The sequence below is a fragment of the Canis lupus genome, chromosome 17 (assembly GCF_011100685.1).
Source record: "Canis lupus familiaris isolate Mischka breed German Shepherd chromosome 17, alternate assembly UU_Cfam_GSD_1.0, whole genome shotgun sequence".
Lineage (NCBI taxonomy): Eukaryota > Metazoa > Chordata > Mammalia > Carnivora > Canidae > Canis > Canis lupus.
Genome location: NC_049238.1, coordinates 20,870,538 through 20,895,896, shown reverse-complemented (window position 1 = coordinate 20,895,896; position 25,359 = coordinate 20,870,538). Strand labels below are relative to the sequence as shown.

General features: G+C 46.5%; 2 protein-coding genes and 2 long non-coding RNA genes across 8 annotated transcripts in view; 2 read left to right on the top strand and 2 right to left on the bottom strand.

Annotated features, from left to right (window-relative positions):
• LOC119869731 overlaps positions 1–12,135 on the top strand; it is a 33,741-nt gene extending 21,606 nt beyond the window's left edge. For both annotated transcript variants that reach the window (XR_005372248.1, XR_005372249.1), the window contains one exon: positions 10,948–12,135. This is a non-coding gene — a long non-coding RNA (uncharacterized LOC119869731). The remainder of the gene's footprint in view (positions 1–10,947) is intronic.
• The window catches only part of CENPA (centromere protein A), a 22,366-nt gene extending 3,488 nt beyond the window's left edge, over positions 1–18,878 (bottom strand). The window contains exons 1-5 of one of the 3 annotated variants that reach the window (XM_038561039.1): positions 18,602–18,878; positions 12,874–12,983; positions 12,030–12,107; positions 11,577–11,728; positions 10,013–11,215 (exon numbers count right to left, since the gene is read on the bottom strand). In XM_038561039.1, the coding sequence (XP_038416967.1) occupies positions 11,594–11,728; positions 12,030–12,107; positions 12,874–12,983; positions 18,602–18,686 (408 nt within the window). In that variant the 5' untranslated portion in view covers positions 18,687–18,878 and the 3' untranslated portion in view covers positions 10,013–11,215; positions 11,577–11,593. Of the gene's footprint in view, positions 1–10,012; positions 11,216–11,344; positions 11,729–12,029; positions 12,108–12,873; positions 12,984–18,601 lie in introns of those variants that run through there. The other 2 variants (XR_005372241.1, XM_038561038.1) reach the window with 2 other exon arrangements.
• SLC35F6 (solute carrier family 35 member F6) overlaps positions 10,013–25,359 on the bottom strand; it is a 26,582-nt gene continuing 11,235 nt past the window's right edge. The window contains exons 6-10 of one of the 2 annotated variants that reach the window (XR_005372240.1): positions 20,404–24,104; positions 12,874–12,983; positions 12,030–12,107; positions 11,577–11,644; positions 10,013–11,215 (exon numbers count right to left, since the gene is read on the bottom strand). Coding sequence is in view for 1 of the 2 variants with exons in the window: in XM_038561034.1 (XP_038416962.1) it covers positions 23,635–24,104 (470 nt within the window). In the remaining variant the exon portion in view is untranslated. Of the gene's footprint in view, positions 11,216–11,576; positions 11,645–12,029; positions 12,108–12,873; positions 12,984–19,788; positions 24,105–25,359 lie in introns of those variants that run through there. The other variant, XM_038561034.1, reaches the window with a different exon arrangement.
• On the top strand, positions 20,558–25,029 carry LOC111090549. Its single transcript, XR_005372242.1, has 5 exons — positions 20,558–20,843; positions 21,037–21,152; positions 21,856–21,919; positions 23,047–23,137; positions 23,589–25,029. It is a non-coding gene; the product is annotated as an uncharacterized LOC111090549 (long non-coding RNA).

Below are 25,359 nucleotides of genomic sequence, written 5' to 3'. Positions count from 1 at the left end.
CACGACGGAAAGTTAATGATCTCTCCTTCCTTTCCCAATCCCATGCCCATATAGACAGCTTGGGTTGGATCTTTCTACCCTTCTCTCTATATGCTTGCAGACATACACAAACACAAACTTAAAGTTACTTTGAAAGATAACAGCTATTTATTTATTTGAGAGAGAGACAGAGAATGAGCAGTGGGGAGAGGCAGAGGGGGAGAGAGAGAGAGAGAGAGAGAGAGAGAGAGAGAGAGAGAGAGAGAAGCAGACTCCCTACTGAGCAGGGAGTCCAATGTGGGGATCGATCCCAGGATGCCAGGATCATGACCTGAGCCAAAAGCAGGTGCTTAACCAACTGAGCCACCCAGGTGCCCCTATAATTTTCCTTTTTAATTATTTTTTTTAAATGTATACATAGAGAGGGGAGGGGAGGGGCAGAGAAAGGGAGGGAGAAACCCAAGTAGAGTCCACACTGAGCATGAAGCTCAATGCAGGGCTTGATCCCACAAAGATGAGATCAGACCTGAGCCAAAACTAAGTCAGACACGTAAGTGACTATACCGCCCAGGCGCCCCCCCCAGTTTTCCTTTTTTACTTATTATATCATGAAAGTCCCTCCAGACCAAAGATATAGATTTTATTTTTATTTGTTATTATTTTTTTGTAGCGGGAAGAACGGGCAGAAGTAAAGGGAGAGAGAGAATCTTAAGTAGGCTCCACGGCTAGCATGACGGAGCCTAAGGCGGGGCTCAATCTCAGGACGCTGAGATCACAACCTGAGCCAAAATCAGGAGTCCAACACTTAACCAACTGAGCCACCCAGGTGCCCAGATATAGCTTTTATTTGTTAGTTTTATTTTATTTTATTATTTTAAAAAGATTTTATTTATTTATTCATGAGAGGTACAGAGAGAGAGGTAGAGAGAGAAGCAGGCTCCGTGCAGAGAGCTTGATGTTGGACTTGATCCCGGGACTCCAGGATCACACCCTGGGCCGAAGGCAGGCGCTAAACCACTGATCCACCCAGGGATCCCCTATATGTTAGTTTTAATAGCTATGTAATGTAATATGGGTATGCCATATTTCATTGTGTGGATATACTATAGTCGGCTTAACCATTCAGGTAACTTCCCATTTTTTGTAATAACAGAAGAATAAGGAGTGAGCAAAAATAGATACAAGTGTCTATGAGAACTTAATGTATAGTATAAAGGAGGCCTTTTCATTCTATAGAGGAAAATTCAATAGGCACTTTACTTAATAAATAATGCAGGCATATTTTGCTGGTCATCTGGAAGAAATTAGACTCCTATATCATACCATATATATGAATACATTTCTCCCAGAAGTAAAAAAATATTTGCAATATATTTGACTTAATAAGGTTAATATCTAATATATAAAACTTTCTAGGGGTGCCTGGGTGGCTCAGTTGGTTAAACTAACTCTTGATTTCAGCTCAGGTCATGATCTCAGAGTTGTGTGATTGAGCCCCACATCAAGCCCTATGTTGGGCTCAGCACTCATCTGGGAGTCTGTTTCTCCCTCTCCTTTTTGCCTCTCCATCCGCTTGAGCTCTCTCTTTCTCAAATAAATAAATATTAAAAAAAGTTTCTACAAATTGATAAAGAAAAGTAGGTAAAAGATATGTAGGATTGGGGCAGCCCCGGTGGCTCAGTGGTTTAGCGCCGCCTTCAGCCCAGGGCCTGATCCTGGAGACCCGGGATCGAGTCCCACATTGGACTCCCTGCATGGAGCCTGCTTCTCCCTCTGCCTGTGTCTCTGCCTCTCTGTGTCTCTCATGAATAAATAAATAAAATCTTAAAAAAAAAAAGATATGTAGGATTTACAAGAATGGAAGGTAAATGACCAATAAACACACATGTAGCCTCTCTGGTGGTTAGGGAAAATATGAATTAAAAAAAGATACTAGGGATCCCTGGGTGGCGCAGCGGTTTGGCGCCTGCCTTTGGCCCAGGGCGCGGTCCTGGAGACCCGGGATCGAATCCCACATCGGGCTTCCGGTGCATGGAGCCTGCTTCTCCCTCTGCCTGTGTCTCTGCCCACCCCCCCCTCTCTCTGTGACTATCATAAATAAATAAAAATTAAAAAAAAAAAAAGATACTATTTTTTTTTCTTATTCACATCTATGGCTCAGGTGTCTTCCTGTTCCAGTTGGGAGCCTCAGGGTCCACCACCCAGGGCCACAGAGCCACAGTCTACAGGGGACTCTCCAGAAGCTGGTTTATGGACCAGCCAGACAGTAACAGGAGCTAACTGAATTCTTGGGGGCAGGTCATAAGTGAGATGGTACAAAAGTGAGGGGAGGGTACTAATCCAATGAAGATGATGAGAGATATCTCTCAAACTCATCAAAGAACAGTAGATCTATAAGTATGAGCAAACTCACAGAGCTGCATGGGGATGTACCTGGGGTGATGTGGAGATGGGTGAGGATAAAGGAACTTCATGGAGGCAGTGAGTGGGAAGTGAGTGGGGAGAGGAAGAACTGGCTGTGGGCTTCCCTTTGGTTATCCAGTCTACTTTCACTGTTGATTGTTGATATTCCCAACAAGGAATACTCAACAGTATTTCTTTCTTCCAAGCTATGATCTGGGTCCCTCTGCTTATGGTTTTTCTGTTATGGGTGACTTGCTTGACCATAGCAGCAGGAAGTAAGGATGGTTGTCTACACCCATCTCTTCAGTGCCCTCTTGGTTACTTTGGTTTCTAGATATTATAATTATAATTTAGAAGCAAAGCTGCCTAGTTTACTTAAAAAAAATTATTTTTTAATGTAATTTCTACACCCAACATGGGGGTCAAACTCAGAATCCTGAGAACAAGAGTTGTATGCTCCAACAACTGAGCCAGCCGGGCACCCAAGAATCTGCCTAGTTTAAACCTCTTGGACTTTGAAGAAGTTTCCAGAGGCTGACAGATGACTGAACATGTAGTACCTCAAAATTTCTAACATGGGTAGTATACTATGGAGTCCAGTCACAATTCATTCCTTCACCCACTCATTCATTTGTTCACCCGGTAAGTAGTTCTTCTGAGCTGAGACCTGGGCTCAGAAATGGGGACATGGGGCAGCCTGGGTGGCTCAGCGTTTAGCACCGCCTTCAGCCCAGGGCATGATCCTGGAGACCCTGGATCAAGTCCTACATTGGGCTCCCTGCGTGGAGCCTGCTTCTCCCTCTGCCGGTGTCTCTGCCTGTGTGTGTGTGTCTCATGAATAAATAAAAAATCTTAAAAAAAAAAAAAAAAGAAATGGGGACACGGAGACAAGGATGACACAGTTTCTGCTCTCCTGGAGCTCAGGGCAGCGTTGCTTACCAGCCAGCTCTGTGAGTGAAGAAAAGCCTTTCTTCTCTCTGTGGTTCAGTTTCTGATTTTTAAGAGAAAGGCTGTGCGGGGTGGCTCCTAGGGTCCAATTATGAAGATTCTAAAATTCTGCATTTACTGAAGTTAGAGCTTCCAGGGCACAGTTATTACCTAGCTCTTTTGGTGAAGAGTGGCAAACGTGGTCTCTTTGTCACCTGTGACTGCCTCCAGCTTAGCACCATGCCAGTGGGGTGGCATTCTGCTGGCATCCCTGAAGCATGATCCCACCGCTGCAGACAGCTCACAGTTGGCGTTAGCCCAGGCAAGCCACACAGCCTCATCCGTCAGCAGCGGGTCTCCTCCGGTGCCTGGCGCCCTCTGCTGGATGGAGACTCTGGGTTCATGTTTACAATATAAACTGGTTCATGGATATTAAAAAAACTTTTTTTTTTAATTGTGGTAAGATACACATAGCATAAAATTTACTATTTTAATAATTTTAAAGTGTACTGCTCAGTGTTAAGTATATTCAGATTGTTGTGCATCCATCACCACTATCCATCTCCAGATCTCTTTTCCTCTTGTAAACTTGTACCCATTAAATTTTAACTCCCCTTCCATTCTCCCCCAAGCCTTAAGCCCCTGCCAATCACCATTCTACCTTTGACTTTATGTTTTTGAGTGTTCTAAGTACTTCATATAAGTGGAATCGTAGGGTATTTGTCTCATCGTGACTGGCTTATTTTGTTGAGCGTGGTATCCTCAAGTTCCATCCATGAGCATGTGGGAATTTCCTTCCCTTTTAAGGCTGGATAATATTACATTGTATCTATATGCCACATTTTACTTATCCATTCATCTGTTAATGGACACAAGTTGCTTCACATTTTAGTTACCGTGAATAGTGCTGCAATGAATGTGGGTGTACAAATCTCTATGGGATCTCGGTTTCAATTCTTTTGGGTATTGCTGGATCATATGGTAAATCTATTTTTAATCTTTCTAGGAGCCACTATACTGTTTTTCACCATTTTGCCTTCCCACCAGTAGTGAACAAGTGTTCTGATTTCTCCACATCTAACGCTTGTTATTTTCTGCCTTTTTTTTTTTTTTTCTAAGATTTATTCATGAGAGACAGGGAGAGAGAGAGAGAGGCAGAAACATAGGGAGATAGAGAAGCAGGCTCCATGAAGGGAGCCGGATGTGGGACTTGATCCCGGGACTTCAGGGTCTTGCCCTAGGCCAAAGGCAGGCGCTTAACCACTGAGCTACCCAGGCGTCCCTATTTTCTGCTTTTGTTTTGTTTTACTAATAGCCATGCTAACAGACGTGAGGTAGTATCTCATTGTGGTTTTCGCTGGCACATTCCTAATAATTAGTGACATAGAGCATCTTTTCATGGGCTTATTGGCCATTTGTAGTATCTCCTTTGGAGAAATGTCTATTCAAGTCTTTTACCCTTTTTTGAATAAGTTGTTTATTTTATTGTTTTTGAGTTTTAGTTCCCTATATGTTCTGCTATTAATCCATTATCAATTATGATTTGCAAATATTTTCTCTTTCTGGAAGTTGCCTTTTGCTCTGTTGATAGGGCCCTTTGATGCACAAAAGTTGTGAATTTTCATGAAGTCTAATTTGTCTATTTTTTTCTTTTGTTGCCTGTGCCTTTGATGTCATATTCAAGAAATCACTGCAAAATCCAATGTTGTGAAGATTTTATCCTATGTTTTCTTTTTTTTTTAATCTTTTTTTTTATCCTATATTTTCTTCTAAGAGTTTTATAATTGTTGCTCTTACATTTAGGTGTTTGGTCCATTTTGAGTTGACTTTTCTATATAGTGTGAGGTAAAGGTCCAACTTAATTTCTTTGCATGGGAATATTCAGTTTTTCCAGTAATATTTGTCAAAGTGACTGTCTTTCCCCTACTGTCAGCCATTTGGCCATATATGCAAGGGTTTATTTCTGGGCTTTTTATTCTATTCCATTGGCCTGCCCGTCTTTACGTCAGTGGTCATTTGGACCGCTGTCCTACTGAAGACAACTGAAAAAGCTGGACAAATATATATTTTTTTCCCCAAAAAGTATTAAAATGCTAAAAAGATAGTGATTGCTTATTAGTAATTACTGATCCAAGAGCAAAGAAAGGATGGATATCTAGAGATGAGCTCTTTAAAATTATTTTTTAAAAAATATTTTACTTATTTATTCATGAAAGACACAGAGAGGCAGAGACATAGGCAGAGGGAGAAGCAGGCTCTACGCAGGGAGCCCAATGTGGGACTCGATCCCAGGACTCCAGGATCATGTCCTGGGCCAAAGGCAGATGCTTAACCGCTCAGCCACACAACCATCCGAGCTTTATTTTATTTTATTTTAATATTTTATTTATTTATTCATGAGAGACACAGAGAGAGAGGCAGAGACACAGGTAGAGGAAGAAGCAGGCTCCATTCAGGGAGCCCAACATGGGACCTGATCCCAGGTCTCCAGGATCATGCCCTGGGCTGAAAGCGGCGCTAAACCGCTGAGCCACCAGAGCTGCCCCCTAGAGATGAGCTTAACAGCAGATTCAACCTAACATTTTCTCTTGGGAGTTTGCCAGTCCTGAAGAAGTAGTCAAGAAATGAGCCATGTTTTTGGCAGCCTTGTAGGATTAGAGAGAAAAAGGTTGAAGTACAAGGCCTCCAAGGTAAGCAGGATAAGCGTATTGGCTGTACCTTAGGAATAAGGTGAATGAGAGGAAATTCAGACCTGAGGCAGACCTTGGCTTTGAAATCATCTGGGTGGCTCAGAAAATCTCAAGCTCTGAAGTTGAATTAAGTTGGTTCTAAATTTTAGTGCCTCCAGGCACCTGGTAGAAACAACAACAACAACAACAATGCTCTCTAGAGAAAGAAATCATTCTATTCAAGCTATTTCGCATGGATGTGTCAGGCATACTATCAAACGTAATCAAGCACCAAAGAGAAAAGAAAACTGAGGAGTGTGAATCAACAGAAAACATGAATAGAAACAGATCCACAGGGACTCTAAATATAAGACTCATCAGACACAGCCTGCAAAGTACTGTGCTTACTATGCTAAAAGATTTAACAACCAAGCTCAACATTTTCAGCAGGAAACTGGGAACTATAAAAAGTGACATGAGAGGGGTGCCTGGCTAGCTCTGTCGGTAGAGCCGGCAACTCTTAATCTTGGGATTGTAAGTTTGAGCCCCACACTAAGTGCAGAGCTTTTTTAAAAAAAAAAAAAAAAAAAAAGTGACATGACAATTTTGGCAACAGTCAAATAGAAATTCTAAAACAACAACAAAATGCAGTAACTGAAATTAAGATTCAGACAGGTTTTTTTTTTTTTAAAGATTTGAGAGAGTAAGAGCATGTGTTGCAATATGTGGGGGAAGGGCAGAGGGAGAGAGAGAATCTCAAGCAGACTCCATGCTCAGCATGGAGCCTGATGTGGGGCTCCATCTCACAGCCCTGAGGTCATGACCAGAGCCAAAATCAAGAGTTGGACACTCAACTGACTGAACCAGCCAGGTGCCCCTTGGTCAGGTTTAAAAGTGGATCATACATAGCTGAAAGAAAATCAAATAATTCCAAGGCAGGGCAGAAGAAACAATTGGGTGTGCAGCAAGGGATAGACAAAAGGATGGAATACAGAAGAGGGAAAGAAGCATTATCAAGGATTTGGTAGTAAGACGGAAAATCAGCAACCCAGAAAGAGGAGAGAGAATAGCGGGAGGCATTATTTGAAGAGATGATGGTTGAGGACTTTCCAAAATTGATGAAAAGACATCGTTCCCTATTCAGAAAGCCCAATAAATACCATTAAGATAAGTAAAAAGCAAGATAAACAAAAATAAATCCACACATGAGAGGTCATAATGACATTGTATGACACCAAAAATGAAGACAAATCTTTTAAGGAGAGATAACCAGAAAAATAATGTTAGCTTCAAGGGGGCAACTGTTGGCCTGACGGCTGACTTCTCATCAGCAATCACAGAACCCAGAAAATAGTGGAATCCGCTTTCTCTCGTGAAGAAAGAAAACAGCTGCCAATCTGCAATTCTCTACAGTTAGAGCCTGGACATGGATTTGCAGGGATGGGGAGATGAGGAGACGGGCCAAGAGTAATGAGGTCCTGAAAGCCAAGGCTGATGGACAACAGGTGCTGATCCCACAGACCCACGAGAGCAGGATCCTCAGCTTGCAGTGGGGAAAGGGAGGAGCACCATGACCCACGCAGCCAGATCTTCACAAGCCAAGGCAACTAGGAGCCTCGAGTCCCTCTGCCACCAGCTGTGCCCAGGGCAGACTGACGGAGGACCAGTTGCACTGTTGAGGTGGCAGCTCCCTCAGTGCTCCTTCCGTAGCACTCGAGTCTCTTCCCCATCCCAGTACAAGTCTGGACACTTGGGTCTCTGCACTCTGGGGTTGTGGGGTGAGGTGGGGGAGCAAAGCCAGGGAGAGTAAGGAAGTTTATGCTTCCTAATAAGTGGATCTTATTTTTTTAATTTTTAAAAAGGTCTTAAGAGAGAGAGTACAAATAGGGGGAGCGGTAGGCAGAGGGAGAGGGAGAAGCAGGCTCCTTGCTAAGCAGGGAGCCTGATGTGGGGCTCGATCCCAGGATCCTGGGATAATGACCTGAGCTGAAGGCAGATACTTAACCGACTGAGCCACCCAGGTGGCCCTGCAGAGTGGATTTTAAATATGGATTTCCTCAGCTCTCTCCAGCAACTAGACCCAGCCAGGCCTGTCTCCTCCCAGCAGGCTGGAGGACTCTCTGCAGGGGAGCTGGCTAGACTGAGAATGGGCCTCTCCAGCAAAGGTCTCAGCCGACCATTCCCCAGCAGGCTCCTGGGCAAGTCCCATCAGTGCAGACTCCCCAGGACCTTCCCTGTCTGCCACTTTTCATTGTAAGAGTTGTTAAACATTAAAGGAAAACCTCGTGAGAAAATCAGCTTGTAAAACAGAGACTGTGGTAAAAACAAAAACCATAACAAAAAAATATTATAAACATCCTTAAAAAGGCATTACATCCATGAGACTGGGACTTGTGTCTTTAGGCTCCAAGCTCCTTTCTCGCCCTATGAGATCTCTGTAACATGAGGGGTTAGAAGGCGGCCAATTGTTTTCCCAGACTCTCCTGCAGCTGCTTCTGGTTAGGTCCTGCCAGTGGAAAATGCTGGTGGGGCCTGGAAAATGGGAGGAAAAAGGAGACATTTGTCTTTTGTGGTCTGGCGGGGCCTGTGGCAGCAGAAGCAGCAGAGGACGAGGGCATCCTTGGGTCATTGGTGGCCTCGGGAACACTGGTTGGAACAGTGGCTCCAAGTTCCTGCTCAGAAGCAACTGTGCGGCTCTAAGGCGGTGCTGGTGGAGGCCACACTTGCAGCAGAGCAGCTGTGGTGAGGGCCGCGGGCACTGGAGGCTTCCCAATCTCTGGGTAGCACCTTCTCTTCCCATTTGCTCTTCTAGCCCTAATATTATTTAGTCAATATTTTCCATTAAATTCTTCTTTGATTGAAATATCTAGGCTGGTTTCTGTTTTTTTCAATAAACACTGACTGATTGGGATACTATCATAAATATTCCAAAACTAAGAGTTCCTAGCTATTAAAAATGTGAAAGCAGAAATAAAAGAACAACAACAACAAAAAGAAATAAAAGAACAAATGGAAAAATAATGTTGATGGAATCATCCAGAAAAACAAACACAAAATTCCCAACAAGGTAAGTACTCAAAGTTTACAGTAAACTGTAACAGAACATAATTATGATGTGAGTTACTTATTCTCATGCTTCCCCGTAAATACCAGCTGGTGGATCCTGCCAGACATGTGACATCTGTTACATGTGTCCTGGGTAGTACAATTTAATTTACTTATTTAAAAAAAAAATTTTTTTTTTTTTTTTAAAGTAGGCTCCATGCCCAACCTGGGGCTTGAACTCACAACCCTAAGGTTGAGTTGCATACTGTAGAGACTGAGCCAGCCAGGCACCACTGGTTAGTACAATTTTAAGAGAGCAGAGATGTCAATTAAAAAAAAAAACAAAACAACAGGGGATCCCTGGGTGGCCCAGCGGTTTGGCACCTGCCTTTGGCCCAGGGTGTGATCCTGGGGTCCCAGGATCGAGTCCCGTGTTGGGCTCCCGGCATGGAGCCTGCTTCTCCCTCCTCCTGTATCTCTGCCTCTCTTTCTATGTCTATCAAAAATAAATAAATAAATCTACAAACAAACAAAAAAACAAAACTAAAGACAGGGTAGCCCGGGTGGCTCAATGGTTTAGCGCCGCCTGCAGCCCAGGGTGTGATCCTAGAAACGGGGGATCGAGTCCCATGTCGGGCTCCCTGCATGGAGCCCGCTTCTCCCTCTGCCTGTGTCTCTGCCTCTCTCTCTGTGTCTCTCATGAATAAATAAATAAAATCTTAAAAAAAAAAAAACCCAAACGACTAAAGACAGACTATAACCTTCTAATTAAAGTACTCTGAGGGATCCCTGGGTGGCGCAGCGGTTTAGCGCCTGCCTTTGGCCCAGGGCGCGATCCTGGAGACCCAGGGATCGAATCCCGCGTCGGGCTCCCGGTGCATGGAGCCTGCTTCTCCCTCTGCCTGTGTCTCTGCCTCTCTCTCTCTGTGTGACTATCATAAATAAATAAAAATAAAATAAAAAAAAAGTACTCTGACAAGAACTTTAAATATATTCATAAAGTAAATATAGTTTATTTGATGTCTGTATAAATAGGACTTGTTATGGAACAGGAAGAGGTTTTTCCAAAGGGTTAAAATTTATTCAACAACAGAACTTGGTCCTTCCTTTCAGTTTGTCTCAGAATGTGGTTGCCTGAGGTATCACTGTCAGAAGTGATTTCCATCACATGCAAAGTCTGAAAGTCTTTTAGTGGCACTTTCCGTTTCTCTAGAAAACACTTTAACTGCTTTTGGATGGAACAGGAGGCAAGGTTTTTATCTGCTCACACTCTACTCTATGGGAGCCCAAACACACCCCGCCATTCTCTTGTTTGAATGGTGGCCGCTTGGAAAACAGCGTACAGATGGAGAACTCAACATTAACACACACAAAAAAATGTAGTATCTCTATACGCGCTAACTGTAATTTTGCTTTACAGTTTTTTCATTAAAGAATTCTTATTTTTATTATCGCTCCACAAAGAAGTTCTAAAAAACACCTGTAAAAACTTTGAAAAGGCACTCTAAAACTCCAGAATGAAAAATTCTAAAGTATAAATCATGATACGTCTTCTATGATTTATAAATAAGAATAAGTTCTACAAGCTAGAATTTCTGAATGACTTTGACAGGAATTTACTCAAAGGAACCAGAACACCAGTACTTAAAAGATTTTCTATTTTAACCCCAACTGAGTTTTTAAAAAGCTACACGTGTGTTGACAAGCAGGGCCCACACATCACTTGCTGCCACCACTCATGATGAGGTTAACAGAGGGACAGGGATTTGTGCCTGGAATGTGCCAGGCTCCTCCATGCAGCTGACAGAAGGGGTCGCGTTTTGTTTTGTTCCCTGGTATTTTACAGAAAATATACATATGGTAAAAAAATTTAAACGGTACAGGAAGATCTCGAATAATAAAACAATATCCTTTTTTCCCACAGCCCAGAAAATCTGATAACTTCAAAATGATTCCGCAGTCATGTGACCAATTTGCATTATGAAGTGAACCTTGGAGACTCAGTTCTCTGGAATGACGCTGATTTTCTCATGTATTACCTCTGTTACAGAGGAAAGCCATGCAGTCTTCTCCTTCTTAAATAAACCAATTACACAAGCAACATGCACACTGCTCAGAGATGGCCAGTCCGGGCACCTCCTTGGGTTCCACGGGTCTGTTCCTGGCTCTGGACAGTGTCCCTGGCGTCATCCCTGCAAGTCAGGTATCACATTTACTATCAAGGCAATTTCAAAAGTAAGAAAACTTCTCTTAATCAAAATGAGTCATCTGGTCCTTGTAAAACAGAGGCTGAACTCTGCCAGGTTCGTGTTGTCTGGTCGTTAGTAAATAGATAAATATTTTTATTTAACATTGTACAAAAGGACAGGAACCATAGACTCCTAAGCATTCAAGCTAAAACCAAGTCAAACCTTTCCTAGATAACAAAGGGAAGGTGAGACAGCAGGGACCACGGATGGAAATTCCTCCACATAAATGCCCATCCCAGTGATGGGCAGCTGGGTGCTTCTTCCCCCAGGGGTGCTCTCTCTCTGGCGAGCAGGAAAGGCTTACAGAGATGGGGCCAGGGCTCAGCCAAGCCCTTCCTGAATGCCTCGGATCCTCCTGGCCAGCTGTACATCCTTCGGGAAGAGAGTAACACGGCCAGCATGTAAGGAGAGAAGATAGGCGTCCTCAAAGAGATGAACTAGAAATGCTTCTGCAGCCTGGGGGCAGATAGAAGAGTCCAAGGATTGACACCCGAGGGGGCATGAGCTACTTTCTTCTCTCAGAGCCCGCGGTGCTTAGTCCCTGAGGGTTTCTGGGACTGTCTGCAAGACTGCCCACAGAGTGAAGGGGAGCCTGGGAATTCTGCTACCACCCAACAGGGATCTGGCCTCCACACCCTGGGTGTTCCTTGATGCTCTAAGGAGGCAAGAATCCCGTGTGGCATGCCTGTCAGCCCTGTGCAATTCCGGAATGCCTTTCCCCCGTTCTCACCCAACTGTACCTGGGCCCCCTTCTTACCTCTTGCAGGGCCAACAGGGCCTGGGCTTGCCAAGAGAAGTCCACACCGCGTGTGAATTTAACACATATCTCTCTCACCTGTGAAGGAGTGGGGATGGGGAGCCAAGGGGAGTGGAGTGGGGAGGAGTGGATAGTAAAAGAAGAGAGATTCAAGGGGGGGATCCCTGGGTGGCACAGTGGTTTAGTGCCTGCCTTTGGCCCAGGGTGCGATCCTGGAGACCCGGGATCGAATCCCACATCGGGCTCCCGGTGCATGGAGACTGCTTCTCCCTCTGCCTGTGTCTCTGCCTCTCTCTCTCTCTGTGACTATCATAAATAAATTAATTAATTAAAAAAAATTAAAAAAAAAAAAAAGAGAGATTCAAGGGAAGGTCGACTCTTTCTATGAGTCTCCAAGAATCTTCATTTCTGTGATACCTCCGTGGTTCTTAATCTTAGGACCTAACTAGTAGCTGATGTCCATTCCCTGGAGCTTAGGAATTGGCATGTCTCCCCTATTGGTGGTGGGGAGAGAAGGAGGCAATCTCCTAGGGTAGGAAGACGGATGATAGCATGGATGGATGAGATGGTTCCTATTTATATAATCAAAGAGTACAGTTTCAGAGGTGGTAGGGTTTAGAAATTAATTCCATAAAGAACCAGAAGGTGTCCTTGGTGGGCTCATGGTTTCCAAAGATGGAGAGTCCTCTGCCAGGTTAGAGAAGAGGTCCCTTAGCATTTTGGGCAAGAGATGACAGGGTCCCCACCACCTGGGAGATTTAAAGAAAGGAGGTAGTAAAAAAAAAAAAAGAAGAAGAAAAAAAAAGAAAGGAAAGGAGGTAGCATGGGGGCGGGTGGAACTCACCAGGCGGCTGAAGGGGTTCTTCCTTAACAACAGGTTTGTACTCATCTGAAGCTTTCGGATCTCCTTCATAACCAGATGTTTTCGGGAACCAGGGTGACGGGAAGAAGTGCCTGAGCAGAAGAGTTGGGTCATCAAGTACAGTGGTCAATGGGAGATGCCTCACAGCTTGGCTGAGATAGACAAACTGTCAAATCACTAGTCTCTGTTAAGTTGCACAAAAGCAGATTTCAGTCTATCGTTTACTATCATTATCTTCAGCAACTGTTGAACAGCAGAGAGTTGCTAAATAAATATTGGTTGAATGAATGAGTCATCCTTTGAGGATCTTACCCTCAATAATGATCCTTTAAGGGTATTATCTTAAATGCCAATTCTTCATGAAGGCTTTCCTGATTCCCAATTGCTTCTAAATTGATTCATGAAGGCTTTCCTGATTCTCAATTGCGTCCAAACTGATAGGTCACCTCCCTGCTCTGAGCCCCACAGTACTTTGGGCATCTCTCCTATCTTTCCCATCTAGATTGGAAACTCAGTTATTTTGTGTTTAAGTCTTTCTTTTCTTTTTTTTAAAGAGCTGGAACGAATCTGTAAGGTTTTCAAGCACAGTTCCCTGTCTCAGTTATCCTGAGGCCCAAAGAGGTGAAGACAATTGGCCAGAGCTTATTTGTGGCCAAGGAGATGTGCATAACTTGGTGCCCGTGTTGGGTCACCAGGCTATGGAGCCAGAGCCTTTGGCTCAAAGCCTGGTTCCAAAAACAACAAAAAAGAAAAAAAAAATCTTAAAAATACCTCCCAAAGTATAGGTCAAAGAAGCCAAACTCTGATCTGAGATTAAAAACACAAGAATACAAAACAAAGTCGAAGAGGAAACTTAATGGATATTGACTATTAGAAATGAATCAAAAGTCTACATCTCAAAACTTATAGCTAAATGGTACTAGAAGAAAACATACAGGCTAGAGATTGATTCTCCATTAGAAAAGGAAAGCATTAAAAGACACCTAAATATTCAACTCAAGTGTTAGGAAGAGAATTATTAAATTAAACCAAAAGCAGATAACCAAATATTCAAGATAATAAGCCAAACTAATGAAAAAGAGAGTAAAACAAAGAATAGTTCTCTTGCTGGATAATTAAAACCAAGGACCCAAAAAAATGAACCTCTCATAAGCTGAGCAAAGAATAAAAAAAGAACTACTATGAAAACTTACATTTTTTTTTAAAAGATTTTATTTATTTATTCATGAGAGAGAGAGAGAGAGAGAGAGGGGCAGAGGGAGAAGCAGGCTCCATGCAGGGAGCCTGATGTGAGACTCGATCCCGGGACTCCGGGATCACGCACTGGGCCGAAGGGAGAGGCTCAACCGCTGAGCTGCCCAGGCATCCCGAAAACTTACATTTTGAAGAAGAAAATTAATTTCAGAAATGTTACTCAAGGTCCAGCCAAGGAAAAAGGAGCCACACCAAGTAGTAAATCCACGTTGGGGGTGGGGGATTTATTAGTGAACTAATTACAGACTCTTAGAAGAGCTGCACGAAGTAAACAGGTGACAGGGAGGCAACCCAGAGATGCCTGTGCTCTGCAGCTGGCACTGAAGACATTATCTCTGGGTAGGGAATGTGGGCCAGAGAAACAGGCCAGTGTCCAGGGGACTGGTGACATTGAGGAGAAAGGAGGTGGCCCCACACTCAGGAGCCATGCTCCCCCCACCACTGGTCGGCAATCCACCGTCACTAGGAGGCAGCCTTTAATAGACAGACATGGCAGTCACAGAAAATGGAAGGATGACCACAACCCAATCTCCCCAATGTGAGAAGGACAATGCCATGAAAGGAAGGAACCAAACTCAATAAACAAAATGACCAACACTGGAGGAATCGGAGTTAACAGGGAAAAAAGAGACTCTGAGAAAAACATGTGTAATAAATAACCTCAGAGGAGTAGGAGATGTGAAACCCAGGCCACAGAATAAGCAGTAATGAATGTAACCAACCAGAGATCATGGGGAAGAACTGGGGTTAGATGTTCAAGAGTTGGGTCTTGCAGTGTCAACATAAGGAATTGGTATTTTTAATCCCAAATGTCATGGGAAACTGTGGGAGAGTTTTAAGCAAGACAGAGAGGAGATCTGCTCACCTTTTATTTACTTATTTTTTAAAGATTTATTTATTGGGGCTCCTAGGTGTCTCAGTTGGTTAAGCATCTGACTTCGGCTCAGGTCATGATCTCAGATGGAGCCCCCTATGGGGCTCCCTGCTCAGGAGGGAGTCTGCTTCTCCCTCTCCCTCTCCTCTGTCCCTCCTCCTGCTCGTTCTCTCTCTCTCTCTCAAATAAATAGGGAGAGAGCAGAGGGAGAGGGAGAATCTTAGGCAGACACCATGTTGAGCACAGAGCCCACCCATTGTGGGGCTCCATCTCACAAGCTTAGGATCAGGATCTGAGCCGAAACCAAGAGTCAGATAGTCAACCGGCTGTGCCACCCAGACACCCCAATCTACTTACATTTTAACAAGGAGTCCAGCTGCAGAGTGAGGAAAGAACTGAAAGGGACAAGAGTAGAAGTGAAGCAGCAGCCAGGCCAGGATACTGGTGGTGGGGACTGGTGGGTGGGAGTAGAGCTGACAAGTGGGCTGATTCAGGTTTTGACTTGGAGGCAGAACTGCCTGGACCTACTTGTGTATGGGGATATGAGAAAAGAATGTCTCACAGGTTTCTGGCTTGCACAACTAGACAGTGCTGTGCCAGTCACTAAAGTGGGGGAAACTGGGCACGAAGAGGTTGGAGGGAGTAACCCAAAGTTTGGTTTTATTTATTTTTTAAAAATTTTAAAAGATTTTATTTATTCATTTATGAGAGACACACAGAGAGAGGCAGAGACACAGGCAGAGGGCGAGGAGGCTCCCTACCGGGAGCCCAATGTGGGACTCCATCCCAGGACCCTGGGATCACAGTCTGAGCTGAAGGCCGACCCTCAACCACTGAGTCACCCAGGTGCCCCCAAAGTGTGGTTTTAGACGTGCTCCACTGACATACCCCAGAGCCCACAGGTAGAAAGGCAGCTAGGTATGGGGGGATCTGGAGTCAGAGGAGAAATCTGGGCTAGAGATACAAATGTGAGCACTGTTTATGCAGGAGTGGTATGCAGAGTCCTGGGAAGGGACGAGACCAACCAGGGAATGAAAGGAGGAGGAGGACAGCAAGAAGTCCAACGTCAAGTTGTTGCGGGGAGGTGGCACAGGCAGTAAAGGACACTAGACTGGAACCGCAGTGTGTGACAAGGGGATAGAATGTTTCTAGCAGGAAGTGGCCCCCTGTGTCAAATGCTTCTCAGAGCAAGAAGAGGACATGGACAGGTCTATTGGATTTAGCAACATTAAAGTAGCTAGTGACCTTGACAAGAGTACTTCGAGTGCACTAGAAGGAGGGGAAGTAGTTGTGGGGAGCCAGACTAGATTCACCCAGGCTCCAGGGAAGCCTGGGAAGAGGGGAAACACACACGTGTGGTCTTAAGTCTGGCTGTTTAAAAAAAGGTAGCTATGAAGGGCACTAGAGAAATGGGGAGTATGAGAGACAGAGATGTGGGGACAAGAAGCACCCCTGCTCTTTGTCTCTGGATCAGAAAGAGCGGAGCACATTTGTGGAATGACAATGTAAAGAGCACGAACTGAATTCCAAGCGCAAGTGGAGAGGACAACAGAAAGCCCAGTGAAGGTGAGAGAAAAATAGGACCAAGAGCCCATGTAGGAGGAGTGAGTGGCTTTTGATAGGAAGGGAAGACCAGGGGTCTCTGCTGTGAGAAAATAAGGAGAATCCAGTCTGGGGGCTTCCTTAAGTGAAACAAGCACATGACAAGGTCATTATCAACTGAGAGTGAGTTGGGAAGCTGGAGTTGTAGGAATTTGAAGAAAAAGGTATGAATAGTCAATGGGGAGAATGGAAAAGCAAGACTGCCAGACAAGCACAGGAGGACTGCCAGGAAGTGCTGAGTGTCCATCTGAGATAAAACCTTTAATTTAACCAGGAATAGAAGGATGCTTCTACATTGAAGAGTAACAGCAATGGCGTACTTAACAATATTCATGTTAAAATTAGAAACAGGGGGGCAGCCACGGTGGCGCAGCGGTTTGGCACTGCCTGCAGCACAGGGTGTGATCCTGGAGACCCGGGATCGAGTCCCGCATTGGGCTCCTTGCATGGAGCCTGCTTCTCCCTCTGCCTGTGTCTCTGCCTCTGTGTGTGTGTCTCTCATGAGTAAATAAAAAAAAAAATCTAAAAAAAAAAAAAAAAATTAGAAACAGGGGTGGAGGGCAGCCCCTGTGGCGCAGCGGTTTAGCGCCGCCTGCAGCCTGGAGTGTGATCCTGGAGACCTAGATCGAGTCCCACGTCGGGCTCCCTGCATGGAGCCTGCTTCTCCCTCTGCCTGTGTCTCTGCTTCTCTCTCTCTCTCTCTGTGTCTCTATGAATAAATAAATAAAATCTTTAAAAAAAATTAAAAAAAAAAAAAAAGAAAGAAACAGGGGTTGAGGTCGCCTGGGTGGCTCAGTTGGTTAAGTGTGGGACTCCTGATCTCAGTTCAGGTCTTGATCTCAGGACTGAGAGTTCAAGCTTGACGTTGGGCTCCACACTAGGCATGGAGTTCACAATTAAAAAAGAAAGAAAAGAAATGGGCCAAGGGTGGCCAAACCACTTCTCTTATTTCAATACTAATCTCAGAGCTTCACTAATCCAACACACTAAGAAATAAAATATAGAAAAGTGAAAAAGATTCGAAAGTCCTTATTTGCAGACAATAGCCTATTTAACCATTTCAGTTGAAGCAATTGAACAATAAGTTAACAAGAGAATTCAGCAAGCTAGCTGGCTGGATGCAAAGGTTCTTAATCTTTAGGGAAGAAAATAACCCATAATACGCTTTTTTCCCACCCTGCTCATAACTACATTGCAGGAGACAAGTAAAGCAGTTGTTGCCAGAACAATTCTTGCTTGAGTGGGCCTCCCATCCACCAGACCACAGAGCGCAGAAACCGAAGACCACAAACTAGTCTTCTTTCCGGACCCATAAATAACCTCAGGAAGGGAACAAGGTGAGAGCGCTCTACTTGAGGCCCAACACCACCACTCACTGAAGAAACATACACACACCCCAACACCTGGAAAGGCAACTTCTGAAAGTAGAACTGTTTGAAATTGTCACAAAAAGCTGCCAATAATTCTGCAGTTAAAAAAAAAAAAAAAAAGAAAGCACAAACACTTAAAAAAAAAAAAATCCTGTCTGCTGGAGCAAGCTGTGTGACCTTAAGTTACTTGGTCTGCCTGCGCATCAGTTTTCTCATCTGAAAAATGGGCACAATGTAAAGTTGAGCTAAATCACCCAAGCAGCGGAACGCAATGCCTGGTAGGGGTTAGTACTCGATAAACGCTACTAGTAGTAAGACTTAGTATTAGGTGCCAGGCCGCCTGGGCCGTCCTTTCTGCTCCTCTAACTGCTTTCCCGGGTCCCTTGCGGGGCCTGGAACTTGGGCCGGGCCGAGCAGGTGCTGTAGGCGGCCCGGCTTTGCCCGCCAGCAGGGGAGCGCCGGCCGGAAGTCGGCAGATTCGGACCCGGGGTCCGCGCGCGAGCTCGGTCTTCTGGTCCGTGGAATGGGCACCTGGATGCGGCCGTGCCCACCTCACGGCCAGGGAGGCCAGGGAGGCCAGGGAGCGGGGAGGCCGGCTGCGGCCGGTTACCTAAGGAGGGGCCCCGCCGGGGGGCGCTGGGGGCCGGGCTCGCGGGGCGCCTCTTCGGGACTTCGGGCTTGCGGCGCGGGCCCATGGCGGGCGCCGGGCGTGGTGGCCCTGCGGCTCCTTCTCGGCCTTTGGGGTCCGGGGACCGAGGCTGGCGTCCTGCGGGAGCCCAGGACCAGGAGACTGCTCGGCCGGCCCCGGCGCCGCCTCGGTTCCAAGGACCCGCTCTGTCGATTACACTCGCGGCGTTTTTTAAAACCCGAATTCGGCAACTCTCAGTGGCTGCTTCTGGAACGACCCTGGCGCAGAGCGACTGCGCGGGGGACCAATGAGAGCACAGGCCGGAGGCCCGGCGCGCGCGGCGATTGGAGGAGAGAACGGGGACGTCGCGGACGGCGGTATGAACCAGCCAATGGGAACTTGGAGAAGTGAAAGGAGGCGGGAGCTTGCGGCCGTGCTGTTTCGAGGGCTCGGACGGTCGCCCTCGGTGCCTCGTGGTTGACAAAAGGAAGCACTGTCCTGAAGACGTCGGTGCGCTTGCAGAGCGCGTTCCTCAAGACAAATCACTGTTCGGACATTTTATGTTTTGTCCTATCAGCCCTGACGTGGCTTTTAAAGACGAGGAGACAGACTTACAGAGAATGTGGCCCTTCCAGGGACACCCCACGAATACGGCTCAGAAGCCAGTCTGACTGCATGAACGTTATCCATGACTAGGGTCGTGGCACGGCCAGGATCTGACGCTGTCGTCTGGGATCACACTCCCCAGCAGTGCAGTAGGAGCCCTGTAGGGAAACCACCCCTTCCCTTCCTGTTGGAGGTCACACACATTCCGGTCAAATGTACATCTGTGTAGTTAGAATAAAGATTTATTTTCTGCACTTGGTTCTCTTGCGTTTTCTAAATGTTCTCCAGTTAACGTGTATTGTAGTCAAGGAAGATGTCATTACAAAATCAGTGATTTCATGGAATCCTTCCTCACTGGTGCAACCAGAGTGGAAAACAGTATGTTGATCAGCCAAATACATTAAATGTAGAATTACCACACGACCCAGCAATTCTGCTTCTGGGTATACAAAGAACTAGAAGCAGGGACTTGAACCTATTTGTATTTGTACGCTAATGCTCACAGTGATGTTATTCACAACTGAGCCCCAAATGAATAAATAAAATGTGGTGCATACCAGGAATGAAATATTATTCAGCCTATTATTCAGAAAGTTAATTCTGACATGTTACAACAAGGAAAAACCTTGAAGGCATTGAGGTAGGTAACATACAAGACACAAAAGGAGAACTACTGTAGGATCCCACTTACATTAGGTGCATAGCCAAATTCACAGAAAGTACGGCGGTGGTTGTCAGGGGCTCAGGGGAAAGGGTTAGTGTTGCATGTTGAATGGCTATAGAGTTTGGGAAGATAAAAAAGTTCTGGGAATGGATGGTGGGACAACAATGTGAATGTATTTAATGCCACCGGACACTTAATAATGGTCAAGATGGTTTTCTGTTGTATTTTACAACTTTTAAAAAGAGGGAAAAAAGAATGAAGGAAGAAGGAAAGAAAAGGGAAGCAGCTGTATGGGGGGATACTCCATGGGTCCACTGTGATGAGGGGTGGGGTGAGAAGTCCGGTACTCTACTGTCTACAAATAGAGTTCTCACGCCTTAACAGTCTAAAAGGCACAGCACCATATGGGTGCCTGCCCACCTCTCTGACCTTGTCTCTGGCCACCTTTAGCACAGCATGCTTATTGCCAGGCATACCGGTCTAGTTACCTGCAGTTCTCGAATACATCACTTACATGTTTCTGTGCTTCTTACAAGCTGTTCCTTTTTCCTGGAATACCCCTACTATCCCATCCTGCCAGCCTGGGAGACTCCTGCCCATTCTCTACCAACCAGCTCCAGTGGCGCTCTCAGAGTTCTAGTTCTAGAGTTCCCTGTAAGGCCTCCTTTGTATCTCATACAAAGGGCCTCTTATGCACATCACGCTGTGCTGGAATTTTCTTTACACATTTGTCTCCTGTTTTTCTTTCATGGATTCACAGCCCTTGGAGCACATCCGTTCTCAATACAGTTGGCTAAATTCTGGGATTGTAATCCTTTACCAAAGATTTTTTGACAAGTGTTCTTGATGAAGATGGGTGATTTATAAACTTTTACAACTAGGGGAAATCCCCTGCTGACCTTAAGGTTGGAAAGCACATAGTCAACAAAAAGGCCAAAGGGGCTCTTGGCCAAGGTGAATATGAAAGAATGAGGTTAACCTGTAAGCCGGTCAGGGAGGTGTACATATTTAGTAATGCTCAGAACTTCTCCTTTTTATAGGTAGCTTAGGCCTTGAGAGATAAAATGACTTGTCCAAGGTCACCCAAAGTAGAAGTGGGGCTGAGAACACAGCTCTCTGACTTCCGATTCTACCTTTTCTATACCAGGTGGCCCTTTGCTCCACTTCTGACCTCATCAGGAGTCAGAGCTCTGACCTCTTCGAGTGCGGTTTGTTAAACCAGCAGAGACCTTTGGACAAAGTGAAGGCAGATGGAATTACCTGGTAAGGTCCTAAATTTCTGCCTTGTGGGCAGATTTCTGGTGGAGGAGTCCCAGGGCTACCCCGGGTTCTGGATGGCAGTCCTACAGGAAGCCCCTGCCCCAAGACCACTCTGCAAGGGACAGGGACTGAGCAATCCACTCTGATGCACGTGCTTTAAATTATAGTCTTTGAACTGATGTTTACAGAAGCTCGCAATCAGTTGGTTCTGATTTTACAGAGGTTCAGAACCTCCCCACCAAACTTCCACAATTCAGAACCCTCTTACTCCACTGAAAACATCCTCCACAACCTTCCAGCCTCAGCGAGAGTGGGGGTGCTTACTTTCTCATCCACATGACCAGCAAGGCCTCTCGGACCCACCCTCCAAAGCATCCCTCAAATGACAGGAGAGCGAACACACCTCTAGGGGCTGGGAAGGCACCTCCTGTCAGCACAAAGTATTTTTGAGGCATCTAGTTTTGTCTTAAAATAGATGTGAATTTTACATTCTCCTCAATGATGGTATAGTTTTTCTTTCCATGATGGTGTATTTTAATAAAACATTTCCTTCCCTCTGAGTAAAACTGATGCTCTGTGCTGTGCCTCTGCTGGGACTTCCACGCCCTTGGCAGACCGCCCTGGTGGCCAGTGCAGTCTTCCACAACACTCCTGTGTGTTGGCATTTACAGGCACCTTCAATTTATTATCTTATGTAATTTTCAAGCTCACCCTGCAAGATGGAGGCTGGCTTTCCCATTTTAGAGATGTGAAGACCCAAAGCTCCAGAGGTAAAATGATTTGCCTGATTTGGTGGCAGGCCTGATATATTTAACCCTTGTGCAACTTCCCTCTCATTTAAGGGGGTGGGGGAGGAAAGGCCACGCTCCCAATTTCCCTTTTGTCTTAATGACATTTTAAGGCCCCAGTTTTTTTGGACAAGGCAGCTATAGTCCCCACCACGCTTACCCTCCATTTCCCTCTTCTGTGGCACACACTGTGGCCCACAGAAGCTCAGGGGCCCCTGAGACGCAGAGCTGGAGGCATGGAGAGGCCCTCTTCTCCCAACAAACTGTAATAACCTGCTGATTCCCACACAGCCTAAGGGCTTTGCGTGTCAAAGATCCCTTCCCCCAGAATCTATTTTAAGGAAGGCATTTGGTGTTTTGTTTTATGATTGAGCTGCCCAGAAAAATGGACTGAGGCTCCAGAAACTGCCACGGAGTGAGGAACTCCGTAAGGAAGGACTGCTTCACTCCCTGGGGCCCCCCAATGCCAGTCCCCTCTCTTCAGGGTGGGGAGGACAACAGCACATGAAGCTTTTATTCCGGCCTTGGGAAATGTACCCCAAAGACCCCAGGGAGACCTGTACGGTGGGTGGGGCTGGAGGTCTGGAATCAGGCAAACCTAGCTTGAAATCCTGGTTCTGTGAGGAAGTCAGTTAACACCTCTGGGCCATGGCTTCCTCATCTACACCCACCTGTGCAGGTTGTTACACCAGAGGATTAGTGTTAAGCATTTAGCTCATGTCTAGGAGACCAGAATTCCTCTAAATGGTGGAGTCCTGGCAAATTCATTACCCCGGAGGGATATCTATGGAGTCAGGTTGCTGGGAGTACGGCTGAAGTCCAGATGTGCTCTGGATCCCAGCCTGCAGCAGATCACGAGGCTGCTCAGCCAGAGTCCACTGCAGGAGTGCACTCTCGTAAAACCACTTACATCTCTGGGCCTCAGTCTTTTCATCTTTAAAATGGAAGGTGAAGAGTTCATCAAAGCTGCTCTGAAGAGCTGCTTGGAATTCCCCGTCATCTGTCCCAGGCAGGGAGGCCTTCAGAGTGTGGCAGCCAGGACACCAATGGGGAGGAGGCACAGAGGGTAGAGGAGCCTTTGCAAAGAATGGGCTCCTCCTTTCCCACAGGATGGGCCCAGCAGAGGCTGGGAGGCACCGAAGCCACAACATCTGTATCTTCTGCTTTCTAGACAAGGACTCCAAGGCCCAGGGCCACTAGGTAAGGGGCTGGGGGACATCTGCTGAGTTTGTGCACAATCCAGCTAAGACTTAGGTCTCCAAGACAGGGTTGGCGAATAACTTGTAGTTTTAGAAAACATGGCGCTTAGGTCTGGTTTGAATTTGCTCACTGACCTCTCTTCTCTGGAGAACCAAAGTTAGCTTATGTTTTAGGAGGAAACCTTACAGTTGTTAGTTCCTGCAATTCCACTTCATGATTTAGTGCTAGTGCTGCAGGAGGGGCTTTGGGGGTTGAGGGGAGCCTGGCAAGGGTCGGTCACTGTGCTCAGGCCTGTGGGGGTTGCAGGGGGTGGTAACAAAGGAGGACCCGGGTGTCTGGTCCTGTGGCAGCAGCTGCCCTGGGAGGGGAAAGGGGCGTTGGGGAGGGGTGGGGTGAGGCCTTTGGGAACAGGACACGGGAGGCTCACCAGCCTATGTGGCCTCGGCCTCAGGGTGGACAAGGTGCATCCAGGTAGCAGCGGAGAACCCACGAGAGGCTCAACTAGCATCATTGATGGGAGTCCGGGAGCCACCGAGCAGTCTCTCGTGCTCACCCTCTTCTGCCGGGGGCCGGCCCCTGGCCAGGCGGGTGAGCAGTGGGCGGTGCAGCCCATTGTAGAGGGCGGTGCCTGTCAGCAGGATGAGGAAGCCCAGGATCTGCAGAGGGTGGAAGGCCTCCCAGCCCAGCGCCAGGCTCAGCGCCCAAATGACAATGGTACGCAGGCTGTCCAGCACCATGCGGGTCGTGGCGCTCAGTTCCTTGGTGACGCTGATGCCCGCGAAGTTGAAGAAGGCGATGCTGCTGATGTTGCCCAGCAGCGCCAGGGCGATGAGCGGTTGTCGGCCCACCTGGCAGAAGGCGTCCAGCGCGTCCTCCAGCGTCCCTCGGGGGCTTCCACTGAAGGAGCCGGCAGGGATATAGTACATGGGCACCAGCAGCAGGGAGAGGATCACGAAGCCAAAGAGGCCTGTGGGAGTGGAAGAAGCATGCTGCACCTTCTGTTCGGCCCCCAAGCCCCCACCCCCCCACCGGCAGCTCAGCCTGCCCAGCAGGGGCTCCACTGATCTCCCTCCCAGCCAGCGCCCCCGTCCTGGGGCACCTCACGCCAGCTCCTCCCTGTTGGGCCCTGGAGCTACCTGTTCATCTGGAACTCACCGTGGCCTACTGAGGGGGCTCCAGCTGCCCTGCTCCACTATAATCATATTTTATAATCGGAGCAAGGATAAAAACTACATTTTATATAATGACCTGTATATGTATGCACAGGCACATACACACATGCACACTTTCACAATACAGTGGCTATCTTTACAATGTTCTCTGGCACTTTTAAATTCCATTGTATTCATTTACAAAAGAATGGCAGCTGTGATGGCGACGCTGCTCTCACAAGCGTGGAGAAACATGGTTTTCTAATCCAGGGTCGCTGGTCTGTGACCAGGAGTGGACTAGAATGTAAATCAATGCACTGCTTCATTAAGAAAGTCTTGCTAGGGAAAAAAAGAGTGGATGCAAACAATGTGCTTGATGACATAGTGGATCGAGATGATTAACGCTGTGCCAGAAGCCCGTGGCGCGCACACGGCTCCCTGATTGATCCACAGGCCATGCTTGGCTAGTGCTGCTCTAATCTGCCTGCTGGTTTCATATTTTTAAATGGGTAGTTAAAGGTTTGGTAGTTACCTTAAAGGCTTGGGTAGTTACCTTCCTGCTCACAAACTTGTGGTGGTTCCTCCCTGTCTGTCATTGACAATCTAAATCCGTTTGACATTCAAGGTTCTCCATAAGACCCTGACCTATTCAATTCCTGATCATTGTCCCAACGTCAAATCTGTAAGTCACCCAACTACTCCTTACTGGTTTCGATACTCATGGCCAGCTCCCCACATCCGTTCCTTCCTTCCCACTCTTGTTGCAGCTCGAACATACCTTCCCTCTCCTGAAGACCCTCAGACGTGCTTGGCAAGTGAAGCAACCCTTGAGCATAAGTGGTCTGAGCTCAAACGCACCATCTGGTCCTTCCTTGCTGGCCAACTCCTCTAGAGTGGGGTGCTCATTCCCTTCATCCTCTACCTCATCCCCCCCAGCTCCTGGGTCAGAGTCTCTGTCAGCACACAGGTGAAGGGATGAGCCCCTCCCCCTCTCCCTATGGGTGAGGGCACCTTGCCCTGCATTCTTACTTGTGCATCTCCTCCACATGCTAGCATTGTGTGGGTGCCCTC